This window comes from Dipodomys ordii, unplaced genomic scaffold, assembly GCF_000151885.1.
Source record: "Dipodomys ordii isolate 6190 unplaced genomic scaffold, Dord_2.0 Scaffold10, whole genome shotgun sequence".
Classification (NCBI taxonomy): Eukaryota; Metazoa; Chordata; class Mammalia; order Rodentia; family Heteromyidae; genus Dipodomys; species Dipodomys ordii.
In genome coordinates this window covers 23,328,338-23,345,160 of record NW_012267226.1, presented here as the reverse complement: position 1 = coordinate 23,345,160, position 16,823 = coordinate 23,328,338, and the positions used below count along the sequence as shown (strand labels likewise).

Sequence of the window (16,823 nt, the reverse complement as noted above, 5' to 3'; positions counted from 1 at the left end):
GGGGGAACGCATACTTCTTGTGTTTTCTGGTTTCAAAGCCAAAACAAGGCTGCGGCTGCGGCACGGGTGGAGCGCCGAGGGTTCGCGCCCCTGAACGGCCATCACGATAATAACGAAAACCACAGAGAAATCTCACAAGAGATCCATGGTGTTTTTTAAAGGAGACACACCCTAGATACACACATCACTCCTGGGGTTCTGGGGTTCAAACCACCAGCTCCTCTGACACCCGAGCGGGCCGTGCAGGCAGCAGGGCTCCGTGGCCAACGCTGCTCCCGCCACCCCCTCCCCCCACGCACACACCCACTTTACGCCATTCTGTAGGACTCACGTCATCTTTAATAATGAGGCTCAGTGATCACGTATGCCATCAATTGAACAGTTCTGGGGGTGATTTGGGGCCCCGGGCTACTCCCAGGGGCAATTCTTTGGCATCTGCACCTTTCCTTCGCGGTGTGGCTCACGGTGCTGACTGCGGTCCGAGGCGTCTCCCTCAGAGTCCGGGACGAAGAAGGACTGCGTGGTGAGCCACTGTGGTCGGGGCACGCGCAGCCTCCGTGAGACGCGTCTCACCTCTCCACCCTCCTCCCGTGGACGAGGGCCGGGCAGCTACCCGGAGTCCTCACCGTCCCTCTGGAAAATACCAAGACCTAGCTCTCAGACAAGACTCAAAGAAGTCAAAAGCTTTCCATTTCTGAAAATGCAATGTTCCAAACCATTCTAAGAAAAGCCCGCCGCTGCAGTTGGTCACGGTAACATCTTCCCTCCTTGGCGCTGGTGTTTTGGGAGAGCTGGGCTCTGGGTTCTTTCTGCCGTTTGTGCCAAGAGGCCCAGGAGAAGAAGGAGCGCGTCTGGCCAGGTGAACCGGGGTTCTGCGCTAGGGATGTCCATGAGCCCTGCCCAGGGCTGGCAGCATTCCTATGGTTATGGCGGAAAAAACCAGTAGTGTGTGGGCCATGGACACGCCCAGAAGGGCCTCCCGTGATCAGAGAAAGCCAGCAGTCCAAGTAGGCCAAATCTGGCGGGCTTATGCTCCTAATTCAGCGTCTTCCCTCTACTTCTTGGTAATCTCGTACTTCTCTGGAACCAGAAACTTGCAGGATTTGCACACACGCACACAAACAAGCCCAGAGACGCAGGGATGGGATGGGATGGCCTCCGTGTGGGTAGCGGCTCCGTCTGTCCAAACACAAGCACCTGCGCCAAAGCCTGTCCTTCCGCGGTCTCAGGAGCTGTCTTCACTGCTGACGCCAAACACGCCGGACCCACAGAGGCTGGGCTGGGGCGCTCGCTACAGAATGCTGGGCACGACCTGCCAACACCCACGATCCTAGGGCGTTCTCTCTCTCTTTCAAAGTCTTGCTCACCCTGGAGAGGCTAGGACACCCTGAAGCACATCCCAGATTCAAACTCACAGCTCACAGCGAAAGATCAGAGCTACGGATCTGACTTGGGTTCTAACCACTAACCTGGGTTTAACAACGTCAAAAATGTCCTACCCGTGGCTAATAGACAGCGTGCTCTTAGGGCACAGAGAAACAATAGGACTTTAGGCACTAGAAAAGTGACACTCCTCCCAGATCCAGCCTGGGAGAAAAAACCAGAGAGAAAAAGGGACCACAGCCAGCCCAGCTCAGAGCGCAGCGCAGGGCAGAGCAGGCCCGGCTGAGAGGGCGGCTCGGGCCGGCCCGTGGCCTCTGTGCCCAGGCCCTCCGATGCTGCCAGCCCGCCCGCCCGGGCCTCAGAGGGGTCCCCCGCAATGGCCACCAGGGTGGAAGTTTGGATCCGACTCTTGCCCCCCATGCTCCTGGGCTCCCGAGAGAAGGCCTAGGGAAGCAAGGGGTGGGGAAGAACAGGTTGTCTTTTATTTGGAAACAAATCAAAAAGGGATCCGGGAATGAAGCACCTTAAGCAATGCCCCCTCGAGACTTCTCTCGAGACCGCGGGTCTTCACAGGCCTGACTTTGGCTCAGCAACACTTCCCTTCCAAGAGCCAAGAGTGGCCAGCAAGGGAACGGTGAGAAATGGAGGGAGGAGGAGGATCGGGGGCGGGGTGCTGAGAGGTGGTCCCTGTCCTCAACCCTCCAGTGCTCTGGCTGGACAGGGGGGTGGGGTGGGGTGGGGGCCGCGCCTTCTCCCTGGTACATAGGTATGATCTCTTTAAAATCTGTATATAATATATATATTTATATTCTGTATATATATATATTTATATATATATATATTTATAGGGTCTATGTACACGTATTGCACAGGTCTCTGCAGTCACCCTCTCCTGCCTTGTCAGTGGTAATGGCTCCGCTTCTCCTCACTGTCGGACGTGTAGTCTCGGGACCGGATGCCGTTCTGCAGATTGATGAGCGAGTCCTTCATCTGGAAGACAGGGGCCCTGCGCTTAGGGAGTGTCTCCACGCGGCAGCGGTGGTCACGCACCCCTGTGGGAGGTCCCCAAGGAGGCCGCGGGACGGAGGGAGCAGGGGGTTCAGTCAGCTCCTCACTGGCCACCCTGGGAAGGCTCACCGTCTTTTTTTTTCTTTTTTTTTTATTGTAAAGATACTATACAGAGGGTTACAGTTACATGAGTGAGGTAATGAGTACACTTCCTCTTGAACATTGTTACCCCCTCCATTGTTTTCCCCCTACTATCCCTTCCCTCCCTACCTTCCCCAAGGTTCTTTTTTTTTTTTGATTGTGATTAAGTGACTACATAATTTCCCAAATTTCACAGTATGTGGAATAATGATGCTCATTTAAAGTGAGGCTCACTGTCTTAAGCGCTGCATCTCTCTAGAACTTTCTCTTGTTGGTGACCCATGCCTGCAATCCTAGTTACTCAAGAGGCTGAGAGCTGAGAATTGTGGTTCAAAGCCTGCTGGGTCAGGAAAGTCCAAGAGATTCTTATCTCCAGTTAACCATCAAAAAGCCAGAAATGGAACTGCGGCTCAAGTGGTAGAGTGCCAGCCTTGAGCAAAAGAGCTCAGGGACGGCACCCAGGCCGTGAGTTTCACGCCCCAGAAGTAGCACAAAACAAAAAGGAAAATGGCAGATGTCTAATGAGGAGACAAATCCATAAAAGCAGAGAGACCTCAGACAAATATGCCTGTCCAAGGCCTACAAGTTATAAAAATAGTAAATACATAAGAAGATAAATAAGAAAAAGGTTGTTTTCAACTAACTTACAGCCTTCCTGGTGTGAAGTCAACATGTGATTTTACTGACCCTAATTATTCTGAGGAATGCCTGGGCGTCTAACGCCCGTGTGAGGATGGCTTCAAGCGGGGACGGTGGACGCGCTGGTGGAGAGGAGCGAGCCTCAGGAGCGGGAGGCATGAAGGCCTTTCTCCCAGCATGAGGAGGGATCCCCATCCCTGTCCCTCCCCCCCTTGCCCACTTTGGGGACGCGGGGACGGGCAGATGCTCAGGCACCATACCTGGTCAAGGAGTATCACAGAGGATTTGATAATCTCTCTCCACTTTTGGAGCTCAGAGTCGTGGTACTTTTGTTGAGACTCTAAGAGCTGGGCCCACTCTGTCTGCGATTGGGGTAACCTGTGGGGTAGAGGGGGCGCCCCGGCAGCTGGAGTTATGCTCAGCGGACCGTCCTGTGTTCCCAGACCCCTAGGACAAAGAGTCAAATCAGAGCACCTTGTCCTCTGCTCACGGCCCTCACCACCCAGTGGGCGCCCCAAAGCAGCGGACGGAAGCCGATAGGGCTTCTCCACCCGGCTCATCCCAAAGCCGCCTCCCCCTCCCTGGTTTGTGAGGGCGGTGAGGGCATCTCAAGGGCCCTGGGGCGGAAGCTAGGCCTCGGAAGGAGGCAAGGCCAGGATTACCTCTCCTGGAGCCGGAGCCCCTGCCAGGCGGTGAGAGTCTGGGTGGTGTACTCCAGCATCCACAGCTTGTAGAAGAGCATCGTGTTGAGGATGACCAGCAGCACCAGACTAGAAGACAGATGAAGAAGGAGAAGCAAGGGCCGTCAGCCGTCAGCCGGGCTGTGGGTGGGAACTGCTTCTGCCCCGCCCGCCCCGCCCCTGTGCTGGTCCTGCCCAGCTGCGTCCTCTGAAATGAGCAAAGGGAAGCAGCAAATGGGGAGAGCAGCAGCCTGGTCTGGAGCAGCCTGGGCAGAGCAGGGGAGTGCGGAGAGGGCTGCGGGGCAAAGGTACTGGGCACGGGGAGGGGGAAGGGAGGGAAGCTGGAGAGGAAGATGAGGGGTGTAAGGGGCATCATCCGAGAGCCAGTACCTGAAACAGATCCTGATTGATGGGAGCAAGGGAGAGAAAGGAGGAGGAGGCAGAGGTTAGAAGGAGGAGTGGGGACGGGGTCGGGGGCCGAGAACAAGTGAATGCACATGAGAAAGATACGAGGCGCCGGGACCACAGGGAAAGGAGTCCAGGAAGGAGCGAACGCCCTGCCTCCCGACACACGCTGGGACTCCAGAGACAGAGGAGCAGGAGCGCGCCTCCCTCCCGGCTGCAGAGGGCCCCACACGCTGGGCCTGGGCTCACTGAGACCAGCCGAGGCCTCCCAGAGCCTGCGTCAGGACTGGTGTGAGGCAGGGAGGCCGAGCAAGGGTAACGCAGGGGCCAGAGGACGGTGTGTGTGTGTGTGTGTGCAAGGGTAACGCAGGGGCCAGAGGACGGGTGTGTGTGTGTGTGCAAGGGTAAGGCAGGGGCCAGAGGACGGGTGTGTGTGTGTATGCAAGGGTAATGCAGGGGCCGGAGGACGGTGTGGTGTGTGTGTGTCTCCTCCCAGCTTGGGGGGCTGCCTGGGTCATTTTGGGACTGAACGGAGAAGAGTAAGTCCAGACCCGCTCAGGATTGAGGACAGCTTGTGGGACCTCCCTTAACAATGTCTAACTCTATTTTGGTGGTACTGGGGCTTGAACTCACTCTCTAGGCAGGTGCTCTGCTGCTGAGCCACACCTCCAGCTCTATGTCACGCTAGCTGTTTTTGAGATAGGGTCTCACTCTCCCCTCTTCTCCCCCCCGCCCTCAGGACCGCAATCCTCCTATTTTACACTTCCCGCAGTCGTGGGGATGGCGGGCACACGCTACCACGCCCAACTTCTCCCATGCCAGGTGGAGTCCTTCGGGCTGGCTGAACCCGCAGCGCTCCCCACCCCACCTCCTGGGGTTCTGGGATGTGAGTGCTGCCCAGCACAGGGCAGGCATCTAGGCCCCTGCTGCAAGTGAACGGGCTCCTGAACCGTGGGACCGCCTCAGTCGGCATCTACCCTGCCTGGGGCTCTGGCGCGGCCCTGCCTCGCTCACTGTTGGCGTTTGCGTCCTGACGGGTCGGAGCTCCGTGTGCAGCCTCACTAGGTGCTAAGTGAAGATAGAAATGGTAAGAAGTGACAGGCTGCGATGCAGACAGAGAAGACCAGAGGACCAAGCAAACAAATGGACGCGAGGGAGGGCGCTGAGTGCGGGAGAGGCGGCAGGGGACGCGAGGGAGGGCGCTGAGTGCGGGAGGGTGGCAGGGGACGCGAGGGAGGGCGCTGTGTGCGGGAGGGTGGCAGGGTCTTCCCGGGGCTGCGTGCGGGGGCAGGGAGCGTCAAGTCCTTACACACAGCTGATAACCAGCAGCAGCTTGGACACGCTCTGCAGGTGGAATCCACTGGGGGTGTCCTCGGGGGTGTGCCGCGTCTGCGTGGAACCTGCACAGAAGAAGGAGGCCACTCAGATGCCCCGGGACGGTGCTGGTCCCTGGGACATTGGCCGGATGCTGCCCAGAGGAGGTGGGCCCAAGGATGGGGTCAACAGGAAGTCCATCCCCCCAGGATGAGGTCAGCCCCCGAGCTCGGGGCCAACGGGAGGTTAGTAAGAGCACATGAAAGTGTTAAACAGGGCCCAGAGTGCGGGAGCCTCACCCCTGCTACAGTCAGATCACACGCAAGGTGCAAATGTGTGCACAGGGAGCCTCGCCCCTGCTACAGTCAGATCACACGCAAGGTGCAAAGTCTCGTATACGTGCAAACGTGTGCACAGGCAGCCTTACCCTTAGCTACAGTCAGATCACACTCAAGGGCAAAGTCACATATACGTGCAAATGTGTGCACAGGGAGCCTCACCCTTAGCTACAGTCAGATCACACGCAAGGTGCAAATGTGTGCACAGGGAGCCTCGCCCCTGCTACAGTCAGATCACACGCAAGGTGCAAATGTGTGCACAGGGAGCCTCACCCCTGCTACAGTCAGATCACACGCAAGGTGCAAAGTCGCGTACACGTGCAAACGTGTGCACAGGGAGCCTTACCCTTAGCTACAGTCAGATCACACGCAAGGTACAAAGTCGCGTATACGTGCAAACGTGTGCACGTGTGCGTGAGCGATGGCTCCAGCCCCAGCCCCAGCGGGGACCCACCTGCCACATGCTTGGTCCTGTGGCCCACATCTTCATCGGTGGGCGTGGTGACGGGGCTCATGGCCTCTTCCAGGTGGGGCACCCGCAGGTGGGCGTGGGGCCGCTTCCGCCTGCGCACGGCGGGCGTCTTGCTGCTCTTCTCCTTGGGGGACTGCCGGTGCATCTCGGCCAGGTAGGTGCTCTCGGTCTTGGTCAGCTCGCTCTCTGTCAGGCACAGAAGGGCCGCATGACCGCGCCTCTTCCCGGCCTTCAGAGACCACTTCCTACGAGAACACCTCCCTACCCCAGGGCCTGGGAGGCCAGCCGGTGGGCAGAGGCCCTGGGGATGCCAAAGGAGGAACCCCAGTGCCCCCCCCAGCCATCTCCTCTGGACATTCCAGGGGGTGCGCGGAGGCATCGGATCCCTTGACGATCCAATCAAGTTGCAGACACGGTTGCATGAAAGATGGACCCATCCCCGCCAGTTCTCACAGCCAAGGGGGGGCCCATCAGACCGCTCACTGCCTCGTCCTCCCCTCTGCACGCCCCCCCCCCCCCGCAGTGAGAGCCGGCCCCTCCCACGCTCTCCGGGCCAGCTGGCAGCCCGCGCCGTGCGCGCACCTAAATGGCGGAAGTAGTCCTCCAGCCCACTCCAGAAGTTCTTCTCGATGAAGGTTTTCACCAAGCCCCAGGGCTGCTTTCGATACCGCAGCTCTGTGGAGACCCTGAGGGAGGAGCCGGAGGCGCAGGCTCAGGTGCTTGGCGTGAGGCCCGGACGCCCCACCGGTGAGCATGCACGCGCTGCGCCTGTGCCCACTGGCTGTCGGGGGCTGCACTCCTTCCTTCCTTCCTTCCTTGGACACACAGCCCACACCCACACAAAGGACTGCTTTGAGGCGCAGGGGTTTCCAACAGGAGCAGAGAAGGCCGCAAGCGCCGTAGCACGGGGAGCTGGCTTCTGCTGTCTGGGAGGGACACACGAGACACCCCAGAGCATGCGAAGCACACAGGCTGCCGTTTCTAAGAGCTGAGTTTCAGCACCTGACTTTTGCCAAAGCTACTAGTGATCTGAAAAGTGGAAATAAATCCACACTGGGGAGTCGTTCTAAGACTCTTGTGTGTGAGCCACAGAGAAGCACGGATGGGGGGGTGACGCAGGCTGTCCTGGCTGGGGCCGCGTGGTGAAGAGAAGCTCTCATGGCAGAACACCAGCCGTCAAGACGGAGGCTCTGTCCTCCCTTCCCCAGGAAGCGAGTGACACTAACACAGGGGCCTCTGTCTTGTTGAACCCCCCCACACACCCCCACCCGGGTACCTGAGTCGACTCTTGTTTCGGGCCACGCGCGTGAGCGTGTAGCGGTTGATGGTGTAGAAGTAGTCGTGGTAGGGCACGTCGTGGGTGAGGACTTCGGCATCGATCACGTAGCATTCGCTCTCCTGGCTCGCCTTGTACATGGTCTGCACATCCCGGGCCGGGGGGAGGGGAAGGGGGAGGGGGTTTCAAACCCAGAGATGTCAGGCGGAAAAGCATCTTTCCCAAGCGCCCCGCCCCAGGACTCTGGAATGGGAAGTGCAGAAGCACTGGAAGTGGGGCCCATCTGAGCAATGGAGACCGCCCACCCACCGGCACCTGCCTACCAGGACAGCCCCCCCCCGCCCACCGGGAAGCCCCCCCCACCTGCCCACCGGGCCAGCCCCCCCCCCACCTGCCCACCGGGACAGCCCCCCCTCCGCCCCCTGCGGCTGCTCCCACCTGCGTCTCCCTGACAGTGGCAGTTTTGGGAGCCAGCGGATTGGTAAGGGTGATGGTGTAGAGAACCATTCGGCTCTGGTTTCCATTCTCCTCCTTCTTCCACGGGTGGAAGATGATGTCTGAGGGTAGAGGGGTGCCCTGGGGTGAGGGGAGGGGCCGGGGCTCGGGAGCCCTCCCACGAGAGCACCTCCCTCCTCTCTGTGTGGACCAAGGAGGCCCACTGCTGGGGAGGAGGGAGCGGGGGGTGGAGGAGGGGAGGAGGGGGAAGGGGGGAAGGGGGGGAGAGGGATGAGTCGGAGCAGAAAGAGGCTCATTGTGGCACTGCTGAAGGGCACGCAGGGCTGAGGGTGGCGACCGTCCGGGGGCTGGGGAGGAGGTCTCGGGCCTCCTACGGGTGCTGGCAACACTGGAGGCACTGTGTCCAGGGCCTGAGGTCCCTCGGGAGGACATCGCATGACCTTCCCATGTCCTCTCCCCAGGGAGTGGGGTGACTGCCTCAGCAGTGGGGGCCCTGTGCGCTGCGGGGTGCAGGGGAAGCCGGCCACGGGGCAGCAAGGGTCCCGAGGCGGCTCTGGCCTTATGGAAGGCCTGGAGGAGGGTGTCCGGCCATCGGGAGCTCCAGGGTCACAGGAAGAGGGAGGCAAAGAGGAAGGACAGGGAGCAAGCGTGGAGGGAGGGAGGGGGGTGGGGCGGGGAGGGCCGGCCTGGCGGGTCTGACCGGAGAAACGCCGCTGCTCCATGAAGTCCCGCAGGAAGGGCGAGTTGGTGAAGAGCAGGTCATAGAGTTTGTCCACGCTGAAGTTGAAGACCTCGTTCACGTACTGGCGGCCGCTCAGGTCCTCATAGAAGGCCTGGACCTCCCCTGCACGGAGCACAGGCGGGGGGCGTGGGCAGGGCTGCGGGGGCAGCCCGCACCTGCCCACACCTGCCCGCAGCACTGCCCACCCGAGAGCTAATGCGGCGCTACCACCAAGGCCGCCTAGGTGGGTGCTGAGACTCGGGGCTCCTTTGAGCCTCCAGCGTCTCCCAGTCCCTCATGACTGTGTGTGCGCAGGCCCGTGTGCAACCTCAAGACCCGAGGCCCACATTTTCTGCATGCTTGGGGTTGAGAGGAGCATGCGACAGCCTCCAGGGCCCAGGCTGGACCATCCCGGCAGATGGCAGCCCGACCCGGCCCACTGTGGTGGCCGGGATCCCAGGCCACAGGGGTGAGAGGGCCCAAGTTAGTGACCCCAAAGTGATCGTCCACAGGTGAACCAGAGAGCTCTGCGTCTGCGCGCTAGAAAGAACCGACCAGCACTTCAGAGGAGCAGCCCAGAGACTCAGCTGGCTCCATGAGCACCGAGCACCGGCTCCACGCCCTGGACTACAGGAGCCGCACACTTCCCGAGTGGGCCCGGGAAGGTGTCTGCTTGGGGCACTGGGAGAAGGGAAGGCTCCAACCCCTGCAACGCGCAAACCTCTCTCTTTGCTGGTCTAGTGAACACCCCTGGCTCGAGTCACTAGTGAGTTCTGTAGCTATCCTGAGGAAGAGTCTGTTGAAGTCTGCGTTATTTCCGGGGATCTACTGAGCGATGCTTTCCTTGGGACATGTCAAGGTTTCCTGGCCTCCCGTGGCTGTGGGGCACCGCGCCGGACAAGCCGCTATTAACAGGAGGGGCATTTTGAGACAAGTCTGAACGGCAGGACAAGCGTTGCGGGACACGTGCAGGAAGACGGGCCCTGCAGGGCTCTGGAGCGGGCGTAGCTAACACCAAGGTGCCCTTTGGTACACAGAGAGCTCCGGGGTCTGCAGGCGGACCCCAGACACGCACTGCAAGCCTTCCGGAAGGCACCGGGGGTCACGCTGAGCCGCCTACCTTCATCGTGAGTGTCTGAGGAATCGCTGAGCTCGGTGGGGATGTCCTCGTTGTCGTTGAAGTCCAGGGAGGGGGAGGTGACAGGCGCAAGGATCTCCATCTTCTCCCCTATGATGTTGTCCAGGGCAAGCTCCTTCTCCAGGGGCCCGTCGCCCTCCAGCCCCTCCTCCTCCAGCGCCAGGCCGTCAAACTGCAGCGGAGACACGCAGTGAGGGGCCCGCCCCCCCATGGGAGATACGGCCTGGCCGGGACATCCTCATGCTCACAGGAAACGCTGTGAGACTCTGACCTCCACTGGACTACTCAGAAAAACCCGAAGTGGCGCTGTGGCTCAAGTGGTAGAGCGCTGGCCTTGAGCACAAAGAGGCTCAGGGACAGTGCCCAGGCCCTGAGTTCAAGCCCCAGGACTAGCAGAACAATAAACTTCAGAGAACTCGATACATAGTAAACAAATAGATGAACTGTTCTGTGTGTATGTGTGCGTGTGTGCATGCGTGCATGCACGTGTGTGTGCGTGCTCACATGACAGTATGCCAGTACTGGGGCTTGAAGTCAGGACCTTAAACTTTTGTTTAGCTTTTTTTGCTCAAGGCTGGTGCTCTACCACTTGAGTCACACCTCCACTTTTGCTGGTTAACGGGAAGTAAGAGACTCATGGACTTTTCTGCCTATGCTGGCTCCAAACCTTAATCTTCAGATCTCAGCCTCCTGAGTAGCTAGGATTACAGGCGTGAGCCACTGGCACCTGACAATAATAAGCATTCTACAGTTCCCACACGGGATTTTGACTTCAGACCAAGGCAACAGAAATAAAAAATATGGGCCCAAGACCAATTTCCAAGAGAGGGGTGGATCGAGAGCAGCCAGAACCCACTTCACAGGGGACGTGGAACAGTTTAATCTCCCACGTCAAACCACGTCACATAACCTAGCCAGCTAGAAGCCAGTGCGGGGCCCAGCACCAGGTCACAGAGAACCCCAGGAGTCCTGATACCTCCTTAAGGAACTGACCACAGATGCATGCATGAGCTCCTGCGGGTATCTAAGAGCCTTGGGTGCTGGGCCGGGACGGGGCCGTGGCCGCCGCTCTCACCGAGACGGGGGCCTCGCTGCTCCCTGTGGAGGTGAGCGTGCTGTTGGTGACGGACTTCTTGGGCAGCTGAGGGCTGGCATCGGGTTTGGTCTCTATGCTGCTTTTAGAGGAGCTGTCGTTCACTTCGTTCTCCTCCACGGGGATCTCCTCACAGTATCTGGAGAAGACGCCGCCCCACATTAGTCTCAATGATCAAGATCGCCGACACTTCTTAGAACTTGGGCCTGTGTCCATCTAAAAAGCAGGCTTCCCTGCTTCCTCTTACCAAAAAATCTACCTCCCTAAAACCTTCCCACTCACCCTACCTCGCCCCACCCAGCCCATGAAAAAGTTCCCTTTCCTGTTAGATTTATCCCTACCTATGACCTTTATTAATGTCGAACCATTTGGTCCACTGGATTCCATCCCTCCCTAACAACTAGAACCGCCCTGCTAAGTTCCAAACGCTACCCAAGGCAGGACTCGGTGGTACCCACCAAATTCTGGGTGACAGCTAACCAACTTCTCTGCATCGTGCACACCAGAAGAAATCTCCAAGTCGGGGGTGCTTCTGTCCCCCCCCCCCACTTTATAATCATGATTGGGAGCAGCATCACACAATGGTGTGGTGAACCATTATGTACATGGTAGAGATAACCCCATCAGTGTTGGCGAAGTCAGCAGGACACCACTAGTCCCTGCCGGCAACTCACCACGCCCAGGTCTAAGCACCACACACTCCATTTCTTTCCTGACCTGTCCCTCCTCTAGCCTGTCCCCCATGGCCACCTTCCCAAGCTCTCATGGTCCGTGTCGCTCCTCACCTCACTCCAGCGAGGGACACGGGGACAATCCCTGCTCCCCTGGGCTTCCCGGTGTACCTCCCGCCCTCCCCCCCGGGGTTTTCCTCACCACCTCTGTGGCTACCTTCTCCTAGATTCTTCCATGCTCTCATTTCCAGTCCTGGAATATTCGGTACCGAGGTGGCTGCAGCCATCCCCGAGGCCCACATTTTCCTGTGACCCCCCCGACTCTCCTAAATGTTTCCTGGCCTCCTCTGACCTTCCCACTCGGCTAGCAGGTTCCCCCAGCTTGATTTGGTAAAACCCACCTCCTACCTCCCCCAGAACCGTTCTGCACACACTTTTGTCCGTCTCCATGTGGCACCTCTCCGTTTTTCCAAATGGCCAAGTCAGCCAACCAGCCTTACTGTCGCCGTTTGTTCCTTTCTGATTCATCAGCAAATCCAGGCCCGAACTGCTTATAGCCATTTCTGACGGTCCCCAACCTGCTCCCGACACTGTCACCCTTCACTTAGATTACCTAAATTATTCACGGCTTCTGTTCCGCTCCCTTCAGGTTATTTCCAACACAGAAGCCAGAACGGTTCTGTGACGATGTGAGCTGGACAATTTCAACCCTGCGCATCCCACTCCGGAGCACCGGCCAGTCCCGCGGGCGCAGGACCCTCACCGCTGCCCCCTCCGCCTCGTGGCCTTGCCCCCCCCCTGCTCAGCCCTCTACATGCTCTTCCACCGTGCCTCGCCGTCCCCTCTGGAGTCCTCCAGGCCTCCCTTACTCACAGGACAGGCCACTCTGCCCCCCCGGGCACGCTGGCCGCCACCCCACCCCGAGTCCCAGTCCCCGGGCCGCCCGCCTGGGCCTCGCTCACCCCATGGTGTTGAAGTCGTCGTCCGGGGGCACGTAGTCCTCGTCGTCGCTGGTCAGGCCCAGCTCGTTCCCGTAACACTGGTGAACAAAGTGCCAGAGCTCCTTGGGGCACAGCGGCTGCGGGGAGGAGACAGGGGCGCTGAGCCTCTTCCTCGGGACCCCCCTTCGCACAGGGGCACCGCACACAGGCCCGCTCCCCGGGAGGGAGAAAGCCACGCTACCCTTTCCCGAGTGGACGTCAGGCCCTCTTTGGACCTCAGCCTCCTGAGCATCTAGGATTTCAGGCCCCAGCCCCCGGTCCCGGCACCCCAGCTTGATTCTCTGTTATCTAGCACCTTGCTGACAGGAGTGAAGCTCCCAGAGTAAGAAAATTCCTAGAGCCAGACGATGCGTAACAAACCAAGCAATCTGCCCAAAGGCCGTACGCACCCACGGGACCCTACCTTCTCCCCCCCGACCAGGTTCCTCCGCCCTGACTCCCCGAAGCCAGGGGTGATCAGGCCCCAAGGCCCCCTGACATTATTCACACCTGCCCACAGAGAGCCCACGCGCCGCCCTGGCCACGCCCTCCCTTCCGTCCCACAGGGGCCTCTCGAACCCCCGCCCCTCGGCGGCCTCACCGGCCCATTGGCCCAGGAGCCATGCCCCGTATATCTGGGGATCTGCAACTATAAACCCTTTCCTGCTGGGCACTGGTGGCTCACACCTGTAATCCCATCCACTCAGGAGGCTGAGAGCTAAGGAGCCCAGTTCAAAGCCAGAGTGGCAGGAAAGGCTAAGGGATTCTTCTCTCTAAGCACCAAGAAGGCCACATGTGGAGCTGTGGCTTAAGTAGCAGAGCGCTAGCCTTGAGCGCAAACACTCAGGGACAGCACCCAGGCCCTGAGTTCAGGCCCAAGGACCAGCACGGAACCACCACCACCCCCCTTTCCTCTCATGACAGTTGTTTCTTTTCCACAGCAGTTATTCCTGGGGCTGCATGTTTTGCCACGTCGGGTTGGGACATTTGAACACTGTGGGGTCGAAGGCTTTCCTTGGCAGGCTGAGGCCGTGCTCTCGGCCATGAGCTCCCTCCAGGACTGCCGGACGTCCGCACCATGGGGGCGTGGGGCTCCCCTGGACCTGGCCGGTGCCGCGCCGCAGGAGAAGCAAGCCCCACGGGGACCAGCACCTCCTTGGCTGGCTGAAGGCCGGGGCGGGGCAGCACTTACCTTTTCAAGGAGCGCATTCTGCCAGAGCCGGAACATCATCATGTACGTCCGATCCCGGGCTCCAAACGAAGTGAAAAAGTGCTAGGTTGGAAAAGAAAACCCTAAGAAACACGTGTTCAGATTTATAATAGCCTGGGGGGGGGGCGCTGGTCTGCGGCTGGCGGAATTGCTCTGTCCTGGTGTGTGTGTGTTTGGAGTCAATCCTCCCCCCCCCACCAAAGGCTGCCCACGTAGCAAGCCGCAGCATGGTCCCCTTGATGTGACTTCACCCGAACATGCACCGGGGTCCCGCCATGCGAGATCACAGCGCAGGCAGCCAGTGCCGGGCAGCGCGCTGGGCCCGGGGTCTCCATCCTCACCACAACCCCACACCCAGCTTTTTTAAAAATTTAATTTACATTTTCTTATTTTTTTGGGTCTGGTTGTGGGGCCTGAACTCTGGGCCTGGGCGCTGTCCTCAGCTCTTCAGCTCAAGGCTAGCGCTCTACCACTTGAGCCACAGCGTCACTTCTGGCTTTTTTTCTGCTTATGTGGTGCTGAGGAATCGAACCCAGGGCCTCAAGCATGCAAGTCAAACATTCTACCACTGAGCCACCTTCCCAGCCCCTTAATTTACATTTTCTTCAGTGTTTTTCTCTTTGGTTTGACAATGTCCCTCCCATAAAAAAGAAAATAAAATTCTTCATCTACAACGGGAACCTAGTCAGGGGAGAGCTTGGAAGCAGCTGAGAGGAAAGGCAAACCCCGCTCCACCGTTCGAATCCCCCAGGCTCTCTGGCTGCACGCATGTGCACGTGCACACGCCTGTGCAAGGACGCGCCTGTGCTGGCTCTCCTGTGTGTGTGGAGGGAACGGCACAGCACCGACCGGAACAAGGCTGGTCTGCGCGGCCAGAGGGACCGGCGGGCTGGGGGTAACGTTCAGGAGGAAGGACAGAGTGCTGCATTTCACTGAGCATCTGCTCAGAGCTTCACAAGCGATATTTCATGTAAAACCATACAGAAGGGCCGGAGATGTGGCTCAAGCGGTAGAGTACCTGCCTTATAAGTGAGCACTAACTAAGAGAGAGAGAGAGAGAGAGAATAAAAAAATCCACACAAAGCCTTACGTGAAGAGCAGGGGTTGACAGCTAAGAACAAGCTAGACAACGCAGGCAATGACAACACCTGTCCATGCTGGACAGAGAATGGGGACTAAAGCCTATCTGACCCTAGAACCTAGACTCGCACAGTTCTAAGCACCCCACTACCCAACTGCACAGGAGCGAGAGACCCAGGCCCAGGAGATGCCCCTGCCGGCGGCCTGCCAGCTCTCAGCTCTGCTTCAAGTTCAAGATCACTGAGTTCCCTCTTCTAAACTTTGACCTCCCGCCTTCCGTCCACAGGCACAAGCGCAGTCCATCTCTAATCAGACGCGTCATCCGCCTGGTCGATGGGGACAGTGATGGCTTCTCTTTCTGCGGTGTTTTCATGGGGCATCATTTCTAGACTCTAAATAAGGATGGCTAGGCCTGTTTTAGATTCCAGAAACCTGAGGTGCAGAGAGGTCACTTAACACGCCTCCACGCACAGGACTGGATCCAAGTCCAGCGTTACGCACGCCTCCCCCGCAGCTCGGCCCCAACCCCCACAGCGCCCGCATCTGCATCGTTTCCTGCGTCTCATTCCAGCCCACTTAGCAGCGGGCTGGATGAATGCAGTTTAGGGCTGAAACGCAGAAGAATGTGTGAGGAGGGTGGGTAGGTCCCAAAGGCCAGAATTTGACTCAGTTTACCTTTTCTGAATCTGTGCAGACTTGGATAGCATTGGGAATGAGGCGGGCTGTCTTCTCTTTCGTCATGGAGCAGACGTCTTTCAAACGGACTGTCAGCTGGCATCCCCACAGACACAGAGAGTAGATACTGAGCAAGAGGGGCACTGGCAGAGTCGGGAGACGTGTCTGCTTGGGCCCCCAGGTGAGAGAGGAAATCCCACCACAGCGCACAGATCTCATCCCTGGCGGGGGCCCACGATTATTCCCTTTGGTCAGGCGGCTCTGTAGGAACTGGGCCGCACGGCGGCCACGGGAGCCTGGGCTCTGGGCTTAGGAAGCGTTTGTCGCGCTCACTTCTGCAGTTTGCTACATGTTCAGAGAAGCTGGCACTGGGAGCCAGGCACTGGAGTCCCAGCTACTCCAGGTTCACAGTTCAAAGCCAGCCCAGGCAGAAAAGTCCATGGGACTCTCATCTCTCATTAACTGCCAATAACCAGAAGCAGAAGTGTGGCTCAAGTGGTAGAGCACAGCCTTGAACAACAACAAAAAGGCTAAGAGACAGTGCCCAGGCCCTGAGTTCAAATCCCAGTACTGGCACAAAAAATAAGATAAATAAAAACAATGACCTCCTTAGTTTGTCTGTATCTTATTTTATAAGGTGAGGGCTATATGGACTCTAAAGAAAAACTGGCATAAATTCACAGTGAATCGGCTTTTAAAAGCACACACAAGTCAGTTCTGGGCGCCAAGGCCAAAGCCCTTCCTACTTTACTGTATCCTCCTGAGTAGCAACTTATGCCAAATAATTTCCTGCATTTGCCAGAAGCAAATGCTCTTCATACCCTCTTCCACACCCAAGAGGTGGGAGGAAAATGTGTGAAAGAGGAGATAGCTTCATTGGAACTCGGAATTGGGCACTCTGCAAGACTCAGGCGTGTGCTGGCATGAACTGGGCAAATGACAGGGAGAAAACTCAGTTAGCTCAGGAAGAGACTGGGGGCAGCCTTGTGTAGCCACGGCCAAGGAGAGAGCCCAAGGGAGAGAGTCCCAAGTCTTTTTATTTCTTCTTCTGAGCCAGTACTGGGGCTTGAACTCAAAACCTGAGCATTGAACCTTGGGTGTTCATTTTGTTGTTGTTGTTGTTTTTGTCCAAGGATGGTGCTC

General features: G+C 58.3%; 1 protein-coding gene across 3 annotated transcripts in view; it reads right to left on the bottom strand.

Annotated features, from left to right (window-relative positions):
* Positions 1-1,843: 1,843 nt before the first annotated feature.
* Positions 1,844-16,823, bottom strand: part of Gramd1b (GRAM domain containing 1B) — a 114,876-nt gene continuing 99,896 nt past the window's right edge. For all 3 annotated transcript variants that reach the window (XM_013009656.1, XM_013009657.1, XM_013009655.1), the window contains 14 exons: positions 15,681-15,776; positions 13,908-13,988; positions 12,698-12,813; positions 11,047-11,203; positions 9,954-10,143; positions 8,813-8,956; positions 8,095-8,213; positions 7,657-7,799; positions 6,963-7,066; positions 6,363-6,566; positions 5,566-5,656; positions 3,834-3,941; positions 3,432-3,549; positions 1,844-2,373 (listed from right to left, as the gene is read on the bottom strand). In XM_013009656.1, the coding sequence (XP_012865110.1) occupies positions 2,284-2,373; positions 3,432-3,549; positions 3,834-3,941; positions 5,566-5,656; positions 6,363-6,566; positions 6,963-7,066; positions 7,657-7,799; positions 8,095-8,213; positions 8,813-8,956; positions 9,954-10,143; positions 11,047-11,203; positions 12,698-12,813; positions 13,908-13,988; positions 15,681-15,776 (1,761 nt within the window). In that variant the 3' untranslated portion in view covers positions 1,844-2,283. The remainder of the gene's footprint in view (positions 2,374-3,431; positions 3,550-3,833; positions 3,942-5,565; positions 5,657-6,362; positions 6,567-6,962; positions 7,067-7,656; positions 7,800-8,094; positions 8,214-8,812; positions 8,957-9,953; positions 10,144-11,046; positions 11,204-12,697; positions 12,814-13,907; positions 13,989-15,680; positions 15,777-16,823) is intronic.